General features: G+C 52.9%; 1 protein-coding gene across 2 annotated transcripts in view; it reads left to right on the plus strand.

The window, feature by feature from the left end:
- The window catches only part of LOC116958794 (C-terminal-binding protein 2-like), a 57161-nt gene extending 42039 nt beyond the window's left edge, over positions 1 to 15122 (plus strand). Inside the window, exons 10-11 of one of the 2 annotated variants that reach the window (XM_076057656.1) lie at positions 11408 to 11567; positions 14940 to 15122. In XM_076057656.1, the coding sequence (XP_075913771.1) occupies positions 11408 to 11567; positions 14940 to 14964 (185 nt within the window). In that variant the 3' untranslated portion in view covers positions 14965 to 15122. Of the gene's footprint in view, positions 1 to 11407; positions 11568 to 14939 lie in introns of those variants that run through there. The other variant, XM_076057657.1, reaches the window with a different exon arrangement.
- Positions 15123 to 18438: the final 3316 nt, after the last annotated feature.

The following is an 18438-nucleotide window of genomic DNA, read 5'->3' on the forward strand; positions in this document are numbered from 1 at the left end:
CTCAGCCCCGCCCACCTTCCAGCTCGAGCTCCTTCTAGAAGGATCCAGAGAGCTCCTTTAGACCATGTGACCGCCCCTCAGCCCCGCCCACCTTCCAGGTCGAGCTCCTTCTAGAAGGATCTAGAGATGCTCCTTTAGACCATGTGACCGCCCCTCAGCCCGCCCACCTTCCACGTCGAGCTCCTTCTAGAAGGATCTAGAGATGCTCCTTTAGATCATGTCACCGCCCCTCAGCCCCGCCCACCTTCCACCTCGAGCTCCTTCTAGAAGGATATAGAGATGCTCCTTTAGACCATGTGACCGCCCCTCAGCCCCGCCCACCTTCCACCTCGAGCTCCTTCTAGAAGGATATAGAGATGCTCCTTTAGACCATGTGACCGCCCCTCAGCCCCGTCCACCTTCCACCTCGAGCTCCTTCTAGAAGGATATAGAGATGCTCCTTTAGACCATGTGACCGCCCCTCAGCCCCGCCCACCTTCCACGTCGAGCTCCTTCTAGAAGGATCTAGAGATGCTCCTTTAGACCATGTGACCGCCCCTCAGCCCCGCCCACTTTCCAGGTCTCCCGAGCTCCTTCTAGAAGGATCCAGAGAGCTCCTTTAGACCATGTGACCGCCCCTCAGCCCCGCCCACCTTCCAGGTCGAGCTCCTTCTAGAAGGATCTAGAGATGCTCCTTTAGTTCATGTGACCGCCCCTCAGCCCCGCCCACCTTCCAGCTCGAGCTCCTTCTAGAAGGATCCAGAGAGCTCCTTTAGACCATGTGACCGCCCCTCAGCCCCGCCCACCTTCCAGGTCGAGCTCCTTCTAGAAGGATCTAGAGATGCTCCTTTAGACCATGTGACCGCCCCTCAGCCCCGCCCACCTTCCACGTCGAGCTCCTTCTAGAAGGATCTAGAGATGCTCCTTTAGATCATGTCACCGCCCCTCAGCCCCGCCCACCTTCCACCTCGAGCTCCTTCTAGAAGGATATAGAGATGCTCCTTTAGACCATGTGACCGCCCCTCAGCCCCGCCCACCTTCCACCTCGAGCTCCTTCTAGAAGGATATAGAGATGCTCCTTTAGACCATGTGACCGCCCCTCAGCCCCGTCCACCTTCCACCTCGAGCTCCTTCTAGAAGGATATAGAGATGCTCCTTTAGACCATGTGACCGCCCCTCAGCCCCGCCCACCTTCCAGCTCGAGCTCCTACTAGAAGGATCCAGAGAGCTCCTTTAGACCATGTGACCGCCCCTCAGCCCCACCCACCTTCCACGTCGAGGTCCTTCTAGAAGGATCCAGAGAGCTCCTTTACACCATGTGACCGCCCCTCAGCCCCGCCCACCTTCCAGGTCTCTCGAGCTCCTTCTAGAAGGATCCAGAGAGCTCCGTTAGACCATATGACCGCCCCTCAGCCCCGCCCACCTTCCACGTCGAGCTCCTTCTAGAAGGATCCAGAGAGCTCCTTTAGACCATGTGACCGCCCCTCAGCCCCGCCCACCTTCCAGGCCGAGCTCCTTCTAGAAGGATCCAGAGAGCTCCTTTAGACCATGTGACCGCCCCTCAGCCCCGCCCACCTTCCACGTCAAGCTCCTTCTAAAAGGATCCAGAGAGCTCCTTTAGACCATGTGACCGCCCCTCAGCCCCGCCCACCTTCCACGTCGAGCTCCTTCTAGAAGGATCCAGAGAGCTCCTTTAGACCATGTGACCGCCCCTCAGCCCCGCCCACCTTCCACGTCGAGCGCCTTCTAGAAGGATCCAGAGAGCTCCTTTAGACCATGTGACCGCCCCTCAGGCCCGCCCACCTTCCACCTCGAGCTCCTTCTAGAAGGATCTAGAGATGCTCCTTTAGACCATGTGACCGCCCCTCAGCCCCGCCCACCTTCCACGTCGAGCTCCTTCTAGAAGGATCTAGAGATACTCCTTTAGACCATGTGACCGCCCCTCAGCCCTGCTCCCTTTCCAGGTCGAGCTCCTTCTAGAAGGATCCAGAGAGCTCCTTTAGACCATGTGACCGCCCCTCAGCCCCGCCCACCTTCAACGTCGAGCTCCTTCTAGAAGGATCCAGAGATGCTCCTTTAGACCATGTGACCGCCTCTCAGCCCCGCCCACCTTCCACGTCGAGCTCCTTCTAGAAGGATCTAGAGATGCTCCTTTAGACCATGTGACCGCCCCTCAGCCCCGCCCACTTTCCAGGTCTCCCGAGCTCCTTCTAGAAGGATCCAGAGAGCTCCTTTAGACCATGTGACTGCCCCTCAGCCCCGCCCACCTTCCAGGTCGAGCTCCTTCTAGAAGGATCTAGAGATGCTCCTTTAGTTCATGTGACCGCCCCTCAGCCCCGCCCACCTTCCAGCTCGAGCTCCTTCTAGAAGGATCCAGAGAGCTCCTTTAGACCATGTGACCGCCCCTCAGCCCCGCCCACCTTCCACGTCGAGCTCCTTCTAGAAGGATCCAGAGAGCTCCTTTAGACCATGTGACCGCCCCTCAGCCCCGCCCACCTTCCAGGTCGAGCTCCTTCTAGAAGGATCCAGAGATGCTCCTTTAGACCATGTGACCGCCCCTCAGCCCCGCCCACCTTCCAGCTCGAGCTCCTTCTAGAAGGATCCAGAGAGCTCCTTTAGACCATGTGACCGCCCCTCAGCCCCGCCCACCTTCCACGTCGAGCTCCTTCTAGAAGGATCCAGAGAGCTCCTTTAGACCATGTGACCGCCCCTCAGGCCCGCCCACCTTCCACCTCGAGCTCCTTCTAGAAGGATCTAGAGATGCTCCTTTAGACCATGTGACCGCCCCTCAGCCCCGCCCACCTTCCACGTCGAGCTCCTTCTAGAAGGATCTAGAGATACTCCTTTAGATCATGTGACCGCCCCTCAGCCCTGCCCACTTTCCAGGTCGAGCTCCTTCTAGAAGGATCCAGAAAGCTCCTTTAGACCATGTGACCGCCCCTCAGCCCCGCCCACCTTCCACGTCGAGCTCCTTCTAGAAGGATCCAGAGATGCTCCTTTAGACCATGTGACCGCCCCTCAGCCCCGCCCACCTTCCACGTCGAGCTCCTTCTAGAAGGATCTAGAGATGCTCCTTTAGACCATGTGACCGCCCCTCAGCCCCGCCCACTTTCCAGGTCTCCCGAGCTCCTTCTAGAAGGATCCAGAGAGCTCCTTTAGACCATGTGACCGCCCCTCAGCCCCGCCCACCTTCCAGGTCGAGCTCCTTCTAGAAGGATCTAGAGATGCTCCTTTAGTTCATGTGACCGCCCCTCAGCCCCGCCCACCTTCCAGCTCGAGCTCCTTCTAGAAGGATCCAGAGAGCTCCTTTAGACCATGTGACCGCCCCTCAGCCCCGCCCACCTTCCAGGTCGAGCTCCTTCTAGAAGGATCTAGAGATGCTCCTTTAGACCATGTGACCGCCCCTCAGCCCCGCCCACCTTCCACGTCGAGCTCCTTCTAGAAGGATCTAGAGATGCTCCTTTAGATCATGTCACCGCCCCTCAGCCCCGCCCACCTTCCACCTCGAGCTCCTTCTAGAAGGATATAGAGATGCTCCTTTAGACCATGTGACCGCCCCTCAGCCCCGCCCACCTTCCACCTCGAGCTCCTTCTAGAAGGATATAGAGATGCTCCTTTAGACCATGTGACCGCCCCTCAGCCCCGTCCACCTTCCACCTCGAGCTCCTTCTAGAAGGATATAGAGATGCTCCTTTAGACCATGTGACCGCCCCTCAGCCCCGCCCACCTTCCACGTCGAGCTCCTTCTAGAAGGATCTAGAGATGCTCCTTTAGACCATGTGACCGCCCCTCAGCCCCGCCCACTTTCCAGGTCTCCCGAGCTCCTTCTAGAAGGATCCAGAGAGCTCCTTTAGACCATGTGACCGCCCCTCAGCCCCGCCCACCTTCCAGGTCGAGCTCCTTCTAGAAGGATCTAGAGATGCTCCTTTAGTTCATGTGACCGCCCCTCAGCCCCGCCCACCTTCCAGCTCGAGCTCCTTCTAGAAGGATCCAGAGAGCTCCTTTAGACCATGTGACCGCCCCTCAGCCCCGCCCACCTTCCAGGTCGAGCTCCTTCTAGAAGGATCTAGAGATGCTCCTTTAGACCATGTGACCGCCCCTCAGCCCCGCCCACCTTCCACGTCGAGCTCCTTCTAGAAGGATCTAGAGATGCTCCTTTAGATCATGTCACCGCCCCTCAGCCCCGCCCACCTTCCACCTCGAGCTCCTTCTAGAAGGATATAGAGATGCTCCTTTAGACCATGTGACCGCCCCTCAGCCCCGCCCACCTTCCACCTCGAGCTCCTTCTAGAAGGATATAGAGATGCTCCTTTAGACCATGTGACCGCCCCTCAGCCCCGTCCACCTTCCACCTCGAGCTCCTTCTAGAAGGATATAGAGATGCTCCTTTAGACCATGTGACCGCCCCTCAGCCCCGCCCACCTTCCAGCTCGAGCTCCTACTAGAAGGATCCAGAGAGCTCCTTTAGACCATGTGACCGCCCCTCAGCCCCGCCCACCTTCCACGTCGAGGTCCTTCTAGAAGGATCCAGAGAGCTCCTTTACACCATGTGACCGCCCCTCAGCCCCGCCCACCTTCCAGGTCTCTCGAGCTCCTTCTAGAAGGATCCAGAGAGCTCCGTTAGACCATATGACCGCCCCTCAGCCCCGCCCACCTTCCACGTCGAGCTCCTTCTAGAAGGATCCAGAGAGCTCCTTTAGACCATGTGACCGCCCCTCAGCCCCGCCCACCTTCCAGGCCGAGCTCCTTCTAGAAGGATCCAGAGAGCTCCTTTAGACCATGTGACCGCCCCTCAGACCCGCCCACCTTCCACGTCAAGCTCCTTCTAGAAGGATCCACAGAGAGCTCCTTTAGACCATGTGACCGCCCCTCAGCCCCGCCCACCTTCCACGTCGAGCTCCTTCTAGAAGGATCCAGAGAGCTCCGTTAGACCATGTGACCGCCCCTCAGCCCCGCCCACCTTCCACGTCGAGCTCCTTCTAGAAGGATCCAGAGAGCTCCTTTAGACCATGTGACCACCCCTCAGCCCCGCCCACCTTCCACGTCGAGCTCCTTCTAGAAGGATCCAGAGAGCTCCTTTAGACCATGTGACCGCCCCTCAGCCCCGCCCACCTTCCAGGCCGAGCTCCTTCTAGAAGGATCCAGAGAGCTCCTTTAGACCATGTGACCGCCCCTCAGCCCCGCCCACCTTCCACGTCAAGCTCCTTCTAAAAGGATCCAGAGAGCTCCTTTAGACCATGTGACCGCCCCTCAGCCCCGCCCACCTTCCACGTCGAGCTCCTTCTAGAAGGATCCAGAGAGCTCCTTTAGACCATGTGACCTCCCCTCAGCCCCGCCCACCTTCCACGTCGAGCTCCTTCTAGAAGGATCCAGAGAGCTCCTTTAGACCATGTGACCGCCCCTCAGGCCCGCCCACCTTCCACCTCGAGCTCCTTCTAGAAGGATCTAGAGATGCTCCTTTAGACCATGTGACCGCCCCTCAGCCCCGCCCACCTTCCACATCGAGCTCCTTCTAGAAGGATCTAGAGATACTCCTTTAGACCATGTGACCGCCCCTCAGCCCTGCCCACTTTCCAGGTCGAGCTCCTTCTAGAAGGATCCAGAGAGCTCCTTTAGACCATGTGACCGCCCCTCAGCCCCGCCCACCTTCCACGTCGAGCTCCTTCTAGAAGGATCTAGAGATGCTCCTTTAGACCATGTGACCGCCCCTCAGCCCCGCCCACTTTCCAGGTCTCCCGTGCTCCTTCTAGAAGGATCCAGAGAGCTCCTTTAGACCATGTGACCGCCCCTCAGCCCCGCCCACCTTCCAGGTCGAGCTCCTTCTAGAAGGATCTAGAGATGCTCCTTTAGTTCATGTGACCGCCCCTCAGCCCCGCCCACCTTCCAGCTCGAGCTCCTTCTAGAAGGATCCAGAGAGCTCCTTTAGACCATGTGACCGCCCCTCAGCCCCGCCCACCTTCCAGGTCGAGCTCCTTCTAGAAGGATCTAGAGATGCTCCTTTAGACCATGTGACCGCCCCTCAGCCCCGCCCACCTTCCACGTCGAGCTCCTTCTAGAAGGATCTAGAGATGCTCCTTTAGATCATGTCACCGCCCCTCAGCCCCGCCCACCTTCCACCTCGAGCTCCTTCTAGAAGGATATAGAGATGCTCCTTTAGACCATGTGACCGCCCCTCAGCCCCGCCCACCTTCCACCTCGAGCTCCTTCTAGAAGGATATAGAGATGCTCCTTTAGACCATGTGACCGCCCCTCAGCCCCGCCCACCTTCCACCTCGAGCTCCTTCTAGAAGGATATAGAGATGCTCCTTTAGACCATGTGACCGCCCCTCAGCCCCGCCCACCTTCCAGCTCGAGCCCCTACTACAGGGGTCGGGAACCTTTTTGACTAAGAGAGCCATGAAAGCAAAAAATTTGGAAATTTATTTCAGTGAGAGCCATATAATATATTTTAAAAGTGAATTCAACTAAATGTCAGTATAATAAGCCTCTGAATTTATTCTTTTAAATAATGTTGTTATAACACTCACCATTAATGCGACTTCTGGTGCTGCATGGATTTGCTGATGTCTTTGTAGTCGGGTTGGTACTTGGTGAGGTTAAGCTTCATGCAAGCGTTGAGGCTTTCATCCGTTAAACGTGATCGTAGGTTGGACTTGATGTTTTTAAGATGTGAGAATGACTGCTCACATGCATACGTAGATCCAAACATGGCCAATACAGCAATACTCACACGCTGCAGTGTGTGGTATGTGACAGGAAGCGCGTTCCAAGTTTTGAGAATCAGCTGGTCTTCGGGTTGGAGTTTTTTTATTTCTGTCCACATGTGCTTGCTCGCCAACTCCGCTTTCTGTCGTGTGATTCTTTCCAAATCTTCATTCAGTGACTTGAACTTATTCACCCACATGTCTGAGGCCTTCAGGTCAGCCACTTCTGCTTCAAAATCTCTGACGGAGACACCAGGGATGTAATTCAGGTCGGCTGTGTTCAGTGAACACTCGTTTGGATGGGTGATGAACTTAAAAAGACGAGTGTGCTCACGAAATTCTCCAAAGCGTGCTTTGAAGGACTGTAGGAGACTGGATGTGCAGCCAGCTAGCTGGTGGAGATCAAGGTTTTGAATGGGCTCACTTGCTGTGCATGCATCTTTAAATTGGCTCAGTTTTTCAAAATGTAGTAAACGACCTGTTTCAAGATCCGTGATGAAAAGCTCCAGCTTGTTTTCAAAAGCAAATACAGCTTGTTGAAGGGATAACACTGTATTTCCAATGCCTTGCATTTTCACGTTGAGCTGGTTCAGATGTTCAGTCAGATCTACGAGATAGTAAAACTTGAGGAGCCACTCGGTGTCGGCTAGCTCAGGATGCCCGACGCCTTTCATTTCAAGGAAAGTCCGGATTTCGTTCAGGCAAGCCGCAAAACGGCTAAGCACCTTCCCTCTTGACAACCAACGCACATTGCTGTGCAAAAGCAGACCAGGATAGTTATTTACAACTTCATCCAGCAGTGTTTTAAACTGGCGATCATTTAAGGCTCGGGCAACAATAAAGTTGATCACACGAATGACCAGCGACATCACTTCGCCAAACTGCCTGTCACACATCTGAGCACAAAGTGCCTCCTGGTGTATGATGCAATGGAAACTTAGGATGGGTCTATTTTCATGTTCACGGAGAAGCGCCACAAATGCTTTGTTTTTCCCCACCATACACGGAGCACCATCAGTACACACTGAGAGAAGTTTATCCATAGGTAGACTTTTTTCTTGAGCAAACTCCATGAAAGACTTGAATACATCCTCACCTCTTGTGGACCCTTTTAATGGCAGAACAGCAAGACTTTCTTCGCGCAGTGTGTCACCAACAGCATATCTTGCAATCACGCTGAACTGCGACAAATGGCTCACGTCTGTTGACTCATCCAAAGCCAGAGAAAAGAACGGCGCTGCATTTATGTCCTTCACTTGCGTTTCCTCCACTTTGTTTGCCATCACGATGGTACGATCATGAACAGTTCTTGCCGACAGAGGCATGTCTTGTATCCGTTTGATTATCTTGTCTTTGTTCGGAAGATCATCAAAAAGTTCATTGGCTACATCCAGCATGAACGTTTTAGCATACTCGCCATGTGTGAATGGTTTTCCGTTCCTCACTATTGCTAAAGAACCAGCAAAGCTAGCTGAATTATAGTCACCTTGCCGGGTCCATACGCGGAGTTGCTGCTGGCTAGCTTGCACCCTGCTCAGCTCTTGGCACGCTTTCTTTCTGCTGTCTCCCGCAGGGTATTTTGATGCAAAGGTAGCGTGGCGCGTGTCGAAGTGCCGCTTTACATTCGACCGTTTCAACGATGTAATTTTGTCATTGCAAATTAGACACACCGCAGAACCCGCTCTCTCCACAAAGGCGAATTCTTCGGTCCATTCGTCCTGAAATGTACGATACTCGTCGTCTTTTTTTCTTTTCGCCATCTTCTTCGTCGAAGGGTTAGCTTTGAGCTAATGACCGAGCAGACGCAGTCTCAGACTGATTCAAAAGGGGGCGTTTACCTGTTTTACCCAGCAACGGCAAACGTAGGCCAGTATCATCCAATTAAAATAATGGACAATTGCTCCTGCAGCCCTGAACAGGACATGCGCAGTGAAAAATCGATGGATGGATTAAAACAAGTGAGAATATTTTGTTTTATCTGCGAGCCATATGCAATCATCAAAAGAGCCACATCTGGCTCGCGAGCCATAGGTTCCCGACCCCTGTCCTACTAGAAGGATCCAGAGAGCTCCTTTAGACCATGTGACCGCCCCTCAGCCCCGCCCACCTTCCACGTCGAGGTCCTTCTAGAAGGATCCAGAGAGCTCCTTTACACCATGTGACCGCCCCTCAGCCCCGCCCACCTTCCAGGTCTCTCGAGCTCCTTCTAGAAGGATCCAGAGAGCTCCTTTAGACCATGTGACCGCCCCTCAGCCCCGCCCACCTTCCACATCAAGCTCCTTCTAGAAGGATCCAGAGAGCTCCTTTAGACCATGTGACCGCCCCTCAGCCCCGCCCACCTTCCACGTCGAGCTCCTTCTAGAAGGATCCAGAGAGCTCCTTTACACCATGTGACCGCCCCTCAGCCCCGCCCACCTTCCAGGTCTCTCGAGCTCCTTCTAGAAGGATCCAGAGAGCTCCTTTAGACCATGTGACTGCCCCTCAGCCCCGCCCACCTTCCACGTCGAGCTCCTTCTAGAAGGATCCAGAGAGCTCCTTTAGACCATGTGACCGCCCCTCAGCCCCGCCCACCTTCCAGGTCGAGCTCCTTCTAGAAGGATCTAGAGATGCTCCTTTAGACCATGTGACCGCTCCTCAGCCCCGCCCAGCTTCCACGTCCAGCTCCTTCTAGAAGGATCCAGAGAGCTCCTTTAGACCATGTGACCGCCCCTCAGCCCCGCCCACCTTCCAGGTCGAGCTCCTTCTAGAAGGATCCAGAGATGCTCCTTTAGACCATGTGACCGCCCCTCAGCCCCGCCCACCTTCCACCTCGAGCTCCTTCTAGAAGGATCTAGAGATGCTCCTTTAGACCATGTGACCGCCCCTCAGACCCGCCCACCTTCCAGGTCGAGCTCCTTCTAGAAGGATCCAGAGATGCTCCTTTAGACCATGTGACCGCCCCTCAGCCCCGCCCACCTTCCACGTCGAGCTCCTTCTAGAAGGATCCAGAGATGCTCCTTTAGACCATGTGACCGCCCCTCAGCCCCGCCCACCTTCCAGGTCGTGCTCCTTCTAGAAGGATCCAGAGAGCTCCTTTAGACCATGTGACCGCCCCTCAGCCCCGCCCACCTTCCAGGTCGAGCTCCTTCTAGAAGGATCCAGAGATGCTCCTTTAGACCATGTGACCGCCCCTCAGCCCCGCCCACCTTCCACGTCGAGCTCCTTCTAGAAGGATCCAGAGATGCTCCTTTAGACCATGTGACCGCCCCTCAGCCCCGCCCACCTTCCAGGCCAAGCTCCTTCTAGAAGGATCCAGAGAGCTCCTTTAGACCATGTGACCGCCCCTCAGCCCCGCCCACCTTCCAGGTCGAGCTCCTTCTAGAAGGATCCAGAGATCCTCCTTTAGACCATGTGACCGCCCCTCAGCCCCGCCCACCTTCCACGTCGAGCTCCTTCTAGAAGGATCCAGAGATGCTCCTTTAGACCATGTGACCGCCCCTCAGCCCCGCCCACCTTCCAGGCCGAGCTCCTTCTAGAAGGATCCAGAGATGCTCCTTTAGACCATGTGACCGCCCCTCAGCCCCGCCCACCTTCCACGTCCAGCTCCTTCTAGAAGGATCTCGAGTGTGTGTGTGTGTATATATACTGTGTATGTGTGTTTGTGTATATACACTGTATGTATATGTATACTGTGTGTGTGTGCTGTGTGCATGCTGTGTGTGTGTATATGTGTGTTTGTGTGTATATACTGTGTGTATGTATATGTATACTGTGTGTGTATGTGCTGTGTGTGTGTATGCTTGTATATATATACTGTGTGTGTGCTGTGTGTGTATATACTGTGTATGTGTGTGTATGTTTGTGCATATATACTGTGTGCGTGCTGTGTATGTGTGTGTATATATAATGTGTAAATACACTGTGTGTGTATATACTGTGTATGTGTTTGTGTATATACACTGTGTGTATATATATACTGTGTATGTGTTTGTGTATATATGATGTGTATATACACTGTGTGTATATACTGTGTATGTGTGTGTGTATATATGATGTGTATATACACTGTGTGTGTATACTGTGTATGTGTGTATATATGATGTGTATATACACTGTGTGTGTATACTGTGTATGTGTGTGTGTATATACACTGTGAGTGTGTATATACTGTGTATGTGTGTGTATATATGATGTGTATATACACTGTGTGTATACTGTGTATGTGTGTGTGTATATACACTGTGTGTATATACACTGTGTGTGTATACTGTGTATGTGTGTGTGTATATACACTGTGTGTATATATACTGTGTATGTGTGTGTGTATATATGATGTGTATATACACTGTGTGTGTATACTGTGTATGTGTGTGTATATATGATGTGTATATACACGGTGTGTGTATACTGTGTATGTGTGTGTGTATATATGATGTGTATATACACTGTGTGTGTATACTGTGTATGTGTGTGTATATACACTGTGTGTGTATATACTGTGTATGTGTGTGTATATATGATGTGTATATACACTGTGTGTATACTGTGTATGTGTGTGTGTGTGTATATACACTGTGTGTGTATACTGTGTATGTGTGTGTGTATATATGATGTGTATATACACTGTGTGTATATATGCTGTGTATGTGTGTGTATATATGATGTGTATATACACTGTGTGTGTATATACACTGTATGTATACTGTGTATGTGTGCGTGCTGTGTGTGCGTGCTGTCCGTGCCAGGCCGCGTGCCGGACAGCCTCAAGAACTGCGTGAACAAGGAGCTGTTCCTCAGCATCGCCACCACCACCACCACCGCCACCACCACTGCACCACCACCACCACCACATCGCTGGGCCAGCCTTGACACCATCCATCAGGAGCTCAACGGGACCCTTTACCGGTGGGTGGGTGAGTGGGTTAATTAATGAGTGGGTGGGTGGGTGAGTGAGTGGGTGGGTGAGTGAGTGAGTGGGTGGGTGGGTGAGTGGGTGGGTGAGTGAGTGGGTGGGTGGGTGGGTGAATGAGTGGGTGGGTGGGTGGGTGAGTGGGTGGGTGGGTGAGTGGGTGGGTGGGTGAGTAAGTCGGTGAGGTGAGTGGGTGAGTGAGTGGATGGGTGGGTGAGTGAGTGGGTGGGTGGGTGGGTGAATGAGTGGGTGGGTGAATGAGTAAGTATGTGGGTGGGTGAGTGGGTGGGTGAGTGGGTGAGTGGGTGGGTGGGTGAATGAGTGGGTGGGTGAATGAGTAAGTAGGTGGGTGGGTGAGTGGGTGGGTGGGTGAGTCGGTGGGTAGGTGAATGAGTGGGTGGGTGGGAGAATGAGTGGGTGGGTGGGTGAATGAGTGGGTGGGTGAATGAGTAAGTAGGTGAGTGGGTGGGTGAGTGAGTGGGTGAGTGGGTGGGTGGGTGAGTGGGTGGGTGAGTGAGTGAGTGAGTGGGTGAGTGAGTGAGTGAGTGGGTGGGTGAGTGAGTGGGTGAGTGAGTGAGTGGGTGGGTGAGTGAGTGAGTGGGTGAGTGAGTGAGTGAGTGGGTGAGTGGGTGGGTGGGTGAGTGAGTGAGTGGGTGAGTGAGTGGGTAGGTGGGTGGGTGGGTAGGTGAGTGGGTGGGTGGGTGAATGAGTGGGTGAGTCACAGTGACTAAGAGATGTTGACTACCTCGCCAGTAATACAATTATTATTCTTGGTTCTTTCGGTAAAGTCACCACCACGTAGAAGGGAAACAGAATGATAAAAATATAAAACAATAAAATTCTCACGATGTTTTGACTGCAACACAAGAAGCAATCATCACACCAGTCGAAACGTCGTGATAATTTAATTGTTTTATATTTGTATTATTTTATTGTTTCCCTTCTACGCGGTGGTGACTTTACCGAAAGAACCAAGAATAATAATTTTATTGTTTTACAATAATTTAATTGTTTTATCATTTTTATTATTTTATTGTTTCCCTTCTAACGTGGTGGTGACTTTACCCAAAGAGCCAAGAATAATAATTTTATTGTTTCATATTTTTTATTATTTTAATGTTTCCCTGCTAACGTGGTGGTGACTTTACCGAAAGAACCAAGAATAATAATCTTATTGTTTTACAATAATTTTATTGTTTTATATTTGTATTATTTTATTGTTTCCCTTCTAACGTGGTGGTGATTTTACCGAAAGAACCAAGAATAATAATTTTATTGTTTTATATTTTTATTTTTGTATTGTTTCCTTTCTAACGTGGTGGTGACTTTACCCAAAGAGCCAAGAATAATAATTTTATTGTTTTACAATAATTTTATTGTTTTATATTTTTATTATTTTATTGTTTCCCTTCTAACGTGGTGGTGACTTTACCGAAAGAACCAAGAATAATAATTTTATTGTTTTATATTTTTATTATTTTATTGTTTCCCTTCTAACGTGGTGGTGACTTTACCCAAAGAGCCAAGAATAATCATTTTATTGTTTTATATTTTTATTATTTTATTGTTTCCCTTCTAACGTGGCGGTGACTTTACCCAAAGAGCCAAGAATAATAATTTTATTGTTTTATATTTTTATTATTTTATTGTTTCCCTTCTAACGTGGTGGTGACTTTACCCAAAGAGCCAAGAATAATCATTTTATTGTTTTATATTTTTATTATTTTATTGTTTCCCTTCTAACGTGGCGGTGACTTTACTCAAAGAACCAAGAATAATAATTTTATTGTTTTACAATAATTTTATTGTGTTTTATATTTTATTATTTTATTGTTTCCCTTCTACGTGGTGGTGACTTTACCCAAAGAACCAAGAATAATAATTTTATTGTTTTATATTTGTATTATTTTATTGTTTCCCTTCTAACGCGGTGGTGACTTTACCCAAAGAGCCAAGAATAATAATTTTATTGTTTTACAATAATTTTATTGTTTTATATTTTTATTATTTTATTGTTTCCCTTCTAACGTGGTGGTGACTTTACCAAAAGAACCAAGAATAACAATTTTATTGTTTTACAATAATTTTATTGTTTTATATTTTTATTATTTTATTGTTTCCCTTCTAACGTGGTGGTGACTTTACCCAAAGAGCCAAGAATAATAATTTTATTGTTTTACAATAATTTTATTGTTTTATATTTTTTATTATTTTATTGTTTCCCTTCTAACGTGGTGGTGACTTTACCAAAAGAACCAAGAATAACAATTTTATTGTTTTACAATAATTTTATTGTTTTATATTTTTATTATTTTATTGTTTCCCTTATACGTGGTGGTGACTTTGCCGAAAGAACCAAGAATAACAATTTTATTGTTTTACAATAATTTTATTGTTTTATATTTTTATTATTTTATTGTTTCCCTTCTAACGTGGTGGTGACTTTACCCAAAGAGCCAGGAATAACAATTTTATTGTTTTATATTTTTATTATTTTATTGTTTCCCTTCTAACGTGGTGGTGACTTTACCCAAAGAGCCAAGAATAATTATTTTATTGTTTTATATTTTTATTATTTTATTGTTTCCCTTCTACGTGGTGGTGACTTTACCCAAAGAGCCAAGAATAATAATTTTATTGTTTTATATTTTTATTATTTTATTGTTTCCCTTCTAACGTGGCGGTGACTTTACCCAAAGAGCCAAGAATAATAATTTTATTGTTTTATATTTTTATTATTTTCTTGTTTCCCTTCTAACGTGGTGGTGCCTTTACCCAAAGAACCAAGAATAATAATTTTATTGTTTTACAATAATTTTATTGTTTTATATTTTTATTATTTTATTGTTTCCCTTCTAACGTGGTGGTGACTTTACCCAAAGAACCAAGAATAATAATTTTATTGTTTTACAATAATTTTATTGTTTTATATTTTTATTATTTTATTGTTTCCCTTCTAACGTGGTGGTGACTTTACCGAAAGAGCCAAGAATAATAATTTTATTGTTTTACAATAATTTTATTGTTTTATATTTTTATTATTTTATTGTTTCCCTTCTAACGTGGTGGTGACTTTACCCAAAGAACCAAGAATAATAATTTTATTGTTTTACAATAATTTTATTGTTTTATATTTTTATTATTTTATTGTTTCCCTTCTAACGTGGTGGTGACTTTACCCAAAGAGCCAAGAATAATAATTTTATTGTTTTATATTTTTATTATTTTATTGTTTCCCTTCTAACGTGGTGGTGCCTTTACCCAAAGAACCAAGAATAATAATTTTATTGTTTTACAATAATTTTATTGTTTAATATTTTTATTATTTTATTGTTTCCCTTCTAACGTGGCGGTGACTTTACCCAAAGAGCCAGGAATAAACCTCGCCAGTAGTTGACCCACGAGCACCTCCTGTCGACCAGGGGAGGGAGTCAACATCTCCTGGCCACCGTGACGCCCCTCTGTGAGAGTCAGGACGAGGAAGGAATTCACTCTGCAGGTCTGACGGGGCTCTCTGAAGATGTGGACAGCAGCGTGTGGTGGGCATACACAACGTGGTTGTGACTCCACTCTCACCCCACCACTCTCACCCCCCACCACTCTCTCCCCCCCACTCTCACCCCCCACCACTCTCTCCCCCCCACCACTCTCACCCCCACCACTCTCACCCCCCCACCTCTCTCCCCCCCACCACTCTCACCCCCCCACCACTCTCTCCCCCCCACCACTCTCACCCCCCCACCACTCTCTCCCCCCCACCACTCTCACCCCCCCACCACTCTCACCCCCCCACCACTCTCACCCCCCCACCACTCTCTCCCCCCCACCACTCTCACCCCCCCACCACTCTCTCCCCCCCACCACTCTCACCCCCCCACCACTCTCACCCCCCCACCACTCTCACCCCCCCCACCACTCTCTCCCCCCACCACTCTCACCCCCCCACCACTCTCACCCCCCCACCACTCTCACCCCCCCACCACTCTCACCCCCCCACCACTCTCACCCCCCACCATTCTCACCCCCCCACCATTCTCTCCCCCCCACCACTCTCACCCCCCCACCACTCTCACCCCCACCACTCTCACCCCCCCCACTCTCACCCCCCCACTCTCTCCCCCCCACCACTCTCACCCCCCCACCACTCTCACCCCCACCACTCTCACCCCCACCACTCTCATCCCCCACCACTCTCACCCCCCCACTCTCTCCCCCCACCACTCTCACCCCCACCACTCTCACCCCCCCCACTCTCACCCTCCCCCCACTCTCCCCCCCCACCACTCTCACCCCCCCACCACTCTCACCCCCCACTCTCACCCCCCCACCACTCTCACCCCCCCACCACTCTCACCCCCCCACCATTCTCACCCCCCCACCATTCTCTCCCCCCACCACTCTCACCCCCCCACCACTCTCACCCCCACCACTCTCACCCCCCCCACTCTCACCCCCCCACTCCTCTCCCCCCCACCACTCTCCCCCCCCACCACTCTCACCCCCACCACTCTCACCCCCCCACCACTCTCACCCCCACCACTCTCACCCCCCCACCACTCTCACCCCCCCACTCTCACCCCCCCCACTCTCACCCTCCCCCCACTCTCCCCCACCACTCTCACCCCCACCACTCTCACCCCCACCACTCTCACCCCCCCACCACTCTCACCCCCCCACTCTCCACCACTCTCACCCCCCACCACTCTCACCCCCACCACTCCCCCCACCACTCTCACCCCCCCACCTCCCCCCACTCTCACCCCCCCACCACTCTCACCCCCACCACTCACCCCCCTCACCCTCCCCCCACTCTCCCCACTCTCACCCCCCCACCACTCTCACCCCTCACCCCCACCACTCTCACCCCCCACCACTCACCCCCACCACTCTCACCCCCCACTCTCACCCCCACCACTCTCACCCCCACCATTCTCACCCCCACCATTCTCTCCCCCACCATACCCCCCACCCTCTCACCCCCACCACTCTCACCCCCACCACTCTCACCCCACCACTCTCACCCCCCCACCCTCTCACCCCCCCTCCCCCACTCTCACCCCTCCCCACTCTCCCCACCACTCCTCACCCCCACCATTCTCTCCCCCACTCTCACCCCCCCACCACTCTCACCCCCCACCACTCCCCCACCACTCTCACCCCCACCACTCTCACCCCCACCACTCTCACCTCTCTCCCCACCACTCTCACCCCCACCACTCACCCCCACTCACCCTCCCCCACTCCACCCCCCACCACTCTCACCCCCACCATTCTCTCCCCCCTCTCACCCCCCCACTCACCCCCCACCACTCTCATCCCCACCACTCTCACCCCCACCACTCTCACCACTCTCACCCCCACTCTCACCCTCCCCCCACTCTCCCCCCACCACTCACCCCCCCACCATTCTCTCCCCCCACTCTCCCCCACCACTCACCCCCCCCTCTCCCCCCCACCCTCTCCCCCCACCACTCTCACCCCCCACTCTCACCCCCCACCACTCACCCCCCCACCACTCTCACCCCCCACCACTCACCCCCACCACTCTCACCCCCCCACCACTCTCACCCCCCCACTCTCACCTCCCCCCTCCCCCCACCACTCTCACCCCCCCACCATTCTCTCCCCCCACTCTCACCCCCACCCTCTCACCCCCCCACCCCACCACTCACCCCCACCACTCTCACCCCCCACCACTCCACCCCCCCATCCCCCCACCACTCTCACCCCCACCCTCCCCCCTCCCCTCCCCCCTCTCCCCCCCACTCTCACCCCCCCACCATTCTCTCCCCACTCTCACCCCACCACTCTCACCCCACCCCACTCTCACCCCACCACTCTCACCCCCACTCACCCTCCTCTCCCCCACCACTCACCCCCACCAATCTCTCCCCCCACTCCCCCCCCGACCCTCTCACCCCCCCCCCTCCCCCACTCTCTCCCCCCCACCCTCACCCCCACCACTCTACCCCCACCATTCTCTCCCCCACTCTCCCCCCACCCTCACCCCCCCCACCCCCCACTCTCTCCCCCACCACTCTCACCCCCACCATTCTCTCCCCCCTCCCCCCCACCTCCCTCCCCCCCACTCCCCCCACTCTCCCCCCTCACCCCCACCACTCACCCCCCCCCTCCCCCCCTCACCCCCCCCTCTCCCCCACTCTCTCCCCCCACCACTCTCACCCCCACCATTCTCTCCTCCCCCCACCACTCACCCCCCCACTCTCCCCCCCCACTCTCCCCCCACCACTCTCACCCCCACCATTCTCTCCCCCCTCTCACCCCCCCACTCACCCCCACCACTCTCATCCCCACCACTCTCTCACCCCACCACTCCACCTCTCACACCCCCCTTCCCTCCCTCCCCCACTCCCCCACCCCCCACCATCCCCCCTCCCCCCCACCACTCCTCCCCCCACTCTCCCCCACCCTCTCTCCCCCCACCACTCTCACCCCCCCCCACTCTCACCCCCACTCACCCCCACCACTCTCACCCCCCACCCACTCTCACCCCCACCACTCACCCCCACCCTCTCACCCCCACTCTCACCCCCACTCTCACCCTCCCCCCACTCTCCCCCCCCACCTCTCACCCCCACCATTCTCTCCCCCCACTCTCACCCCCACCACTCTCACCCCCACCTCTCACCCCCACCACTCTCACCCCCCTCACCCCCACCACTCACCCTCTCCCCCACCACTCTCACCCCCCACCACTCTCACCCCCCTCCCCTCCCCTCTCCCCCCACCACTCACCCCCACCTCCCCCACTCTACCCCCACCCTCACCCCCCACCACTCACCCCCCCACCACTCACCCCCCACTCACCCTCCCCCACTCCCCCACCCTCACCCCCACCATTCTCTC

Source organism: Petromyzon marinus, chromosome 83, assembly GCF_048934315.1.
Source record: "Petromyzon marinus isolate PM22_M1 ecotype Great Lakes invasive population chromosome 83, UKy_Petmar_22M1.pri1.0, whole genome shotgun sequence".
Classification (NCBI taxonomy): domain Eukaryota; kingdom Metazoa; phylum Chordata; class Hyperoartia; order Petromyzontiformes; family Petromyzontidae; genus Petromyzon; species Petromyzon marinus.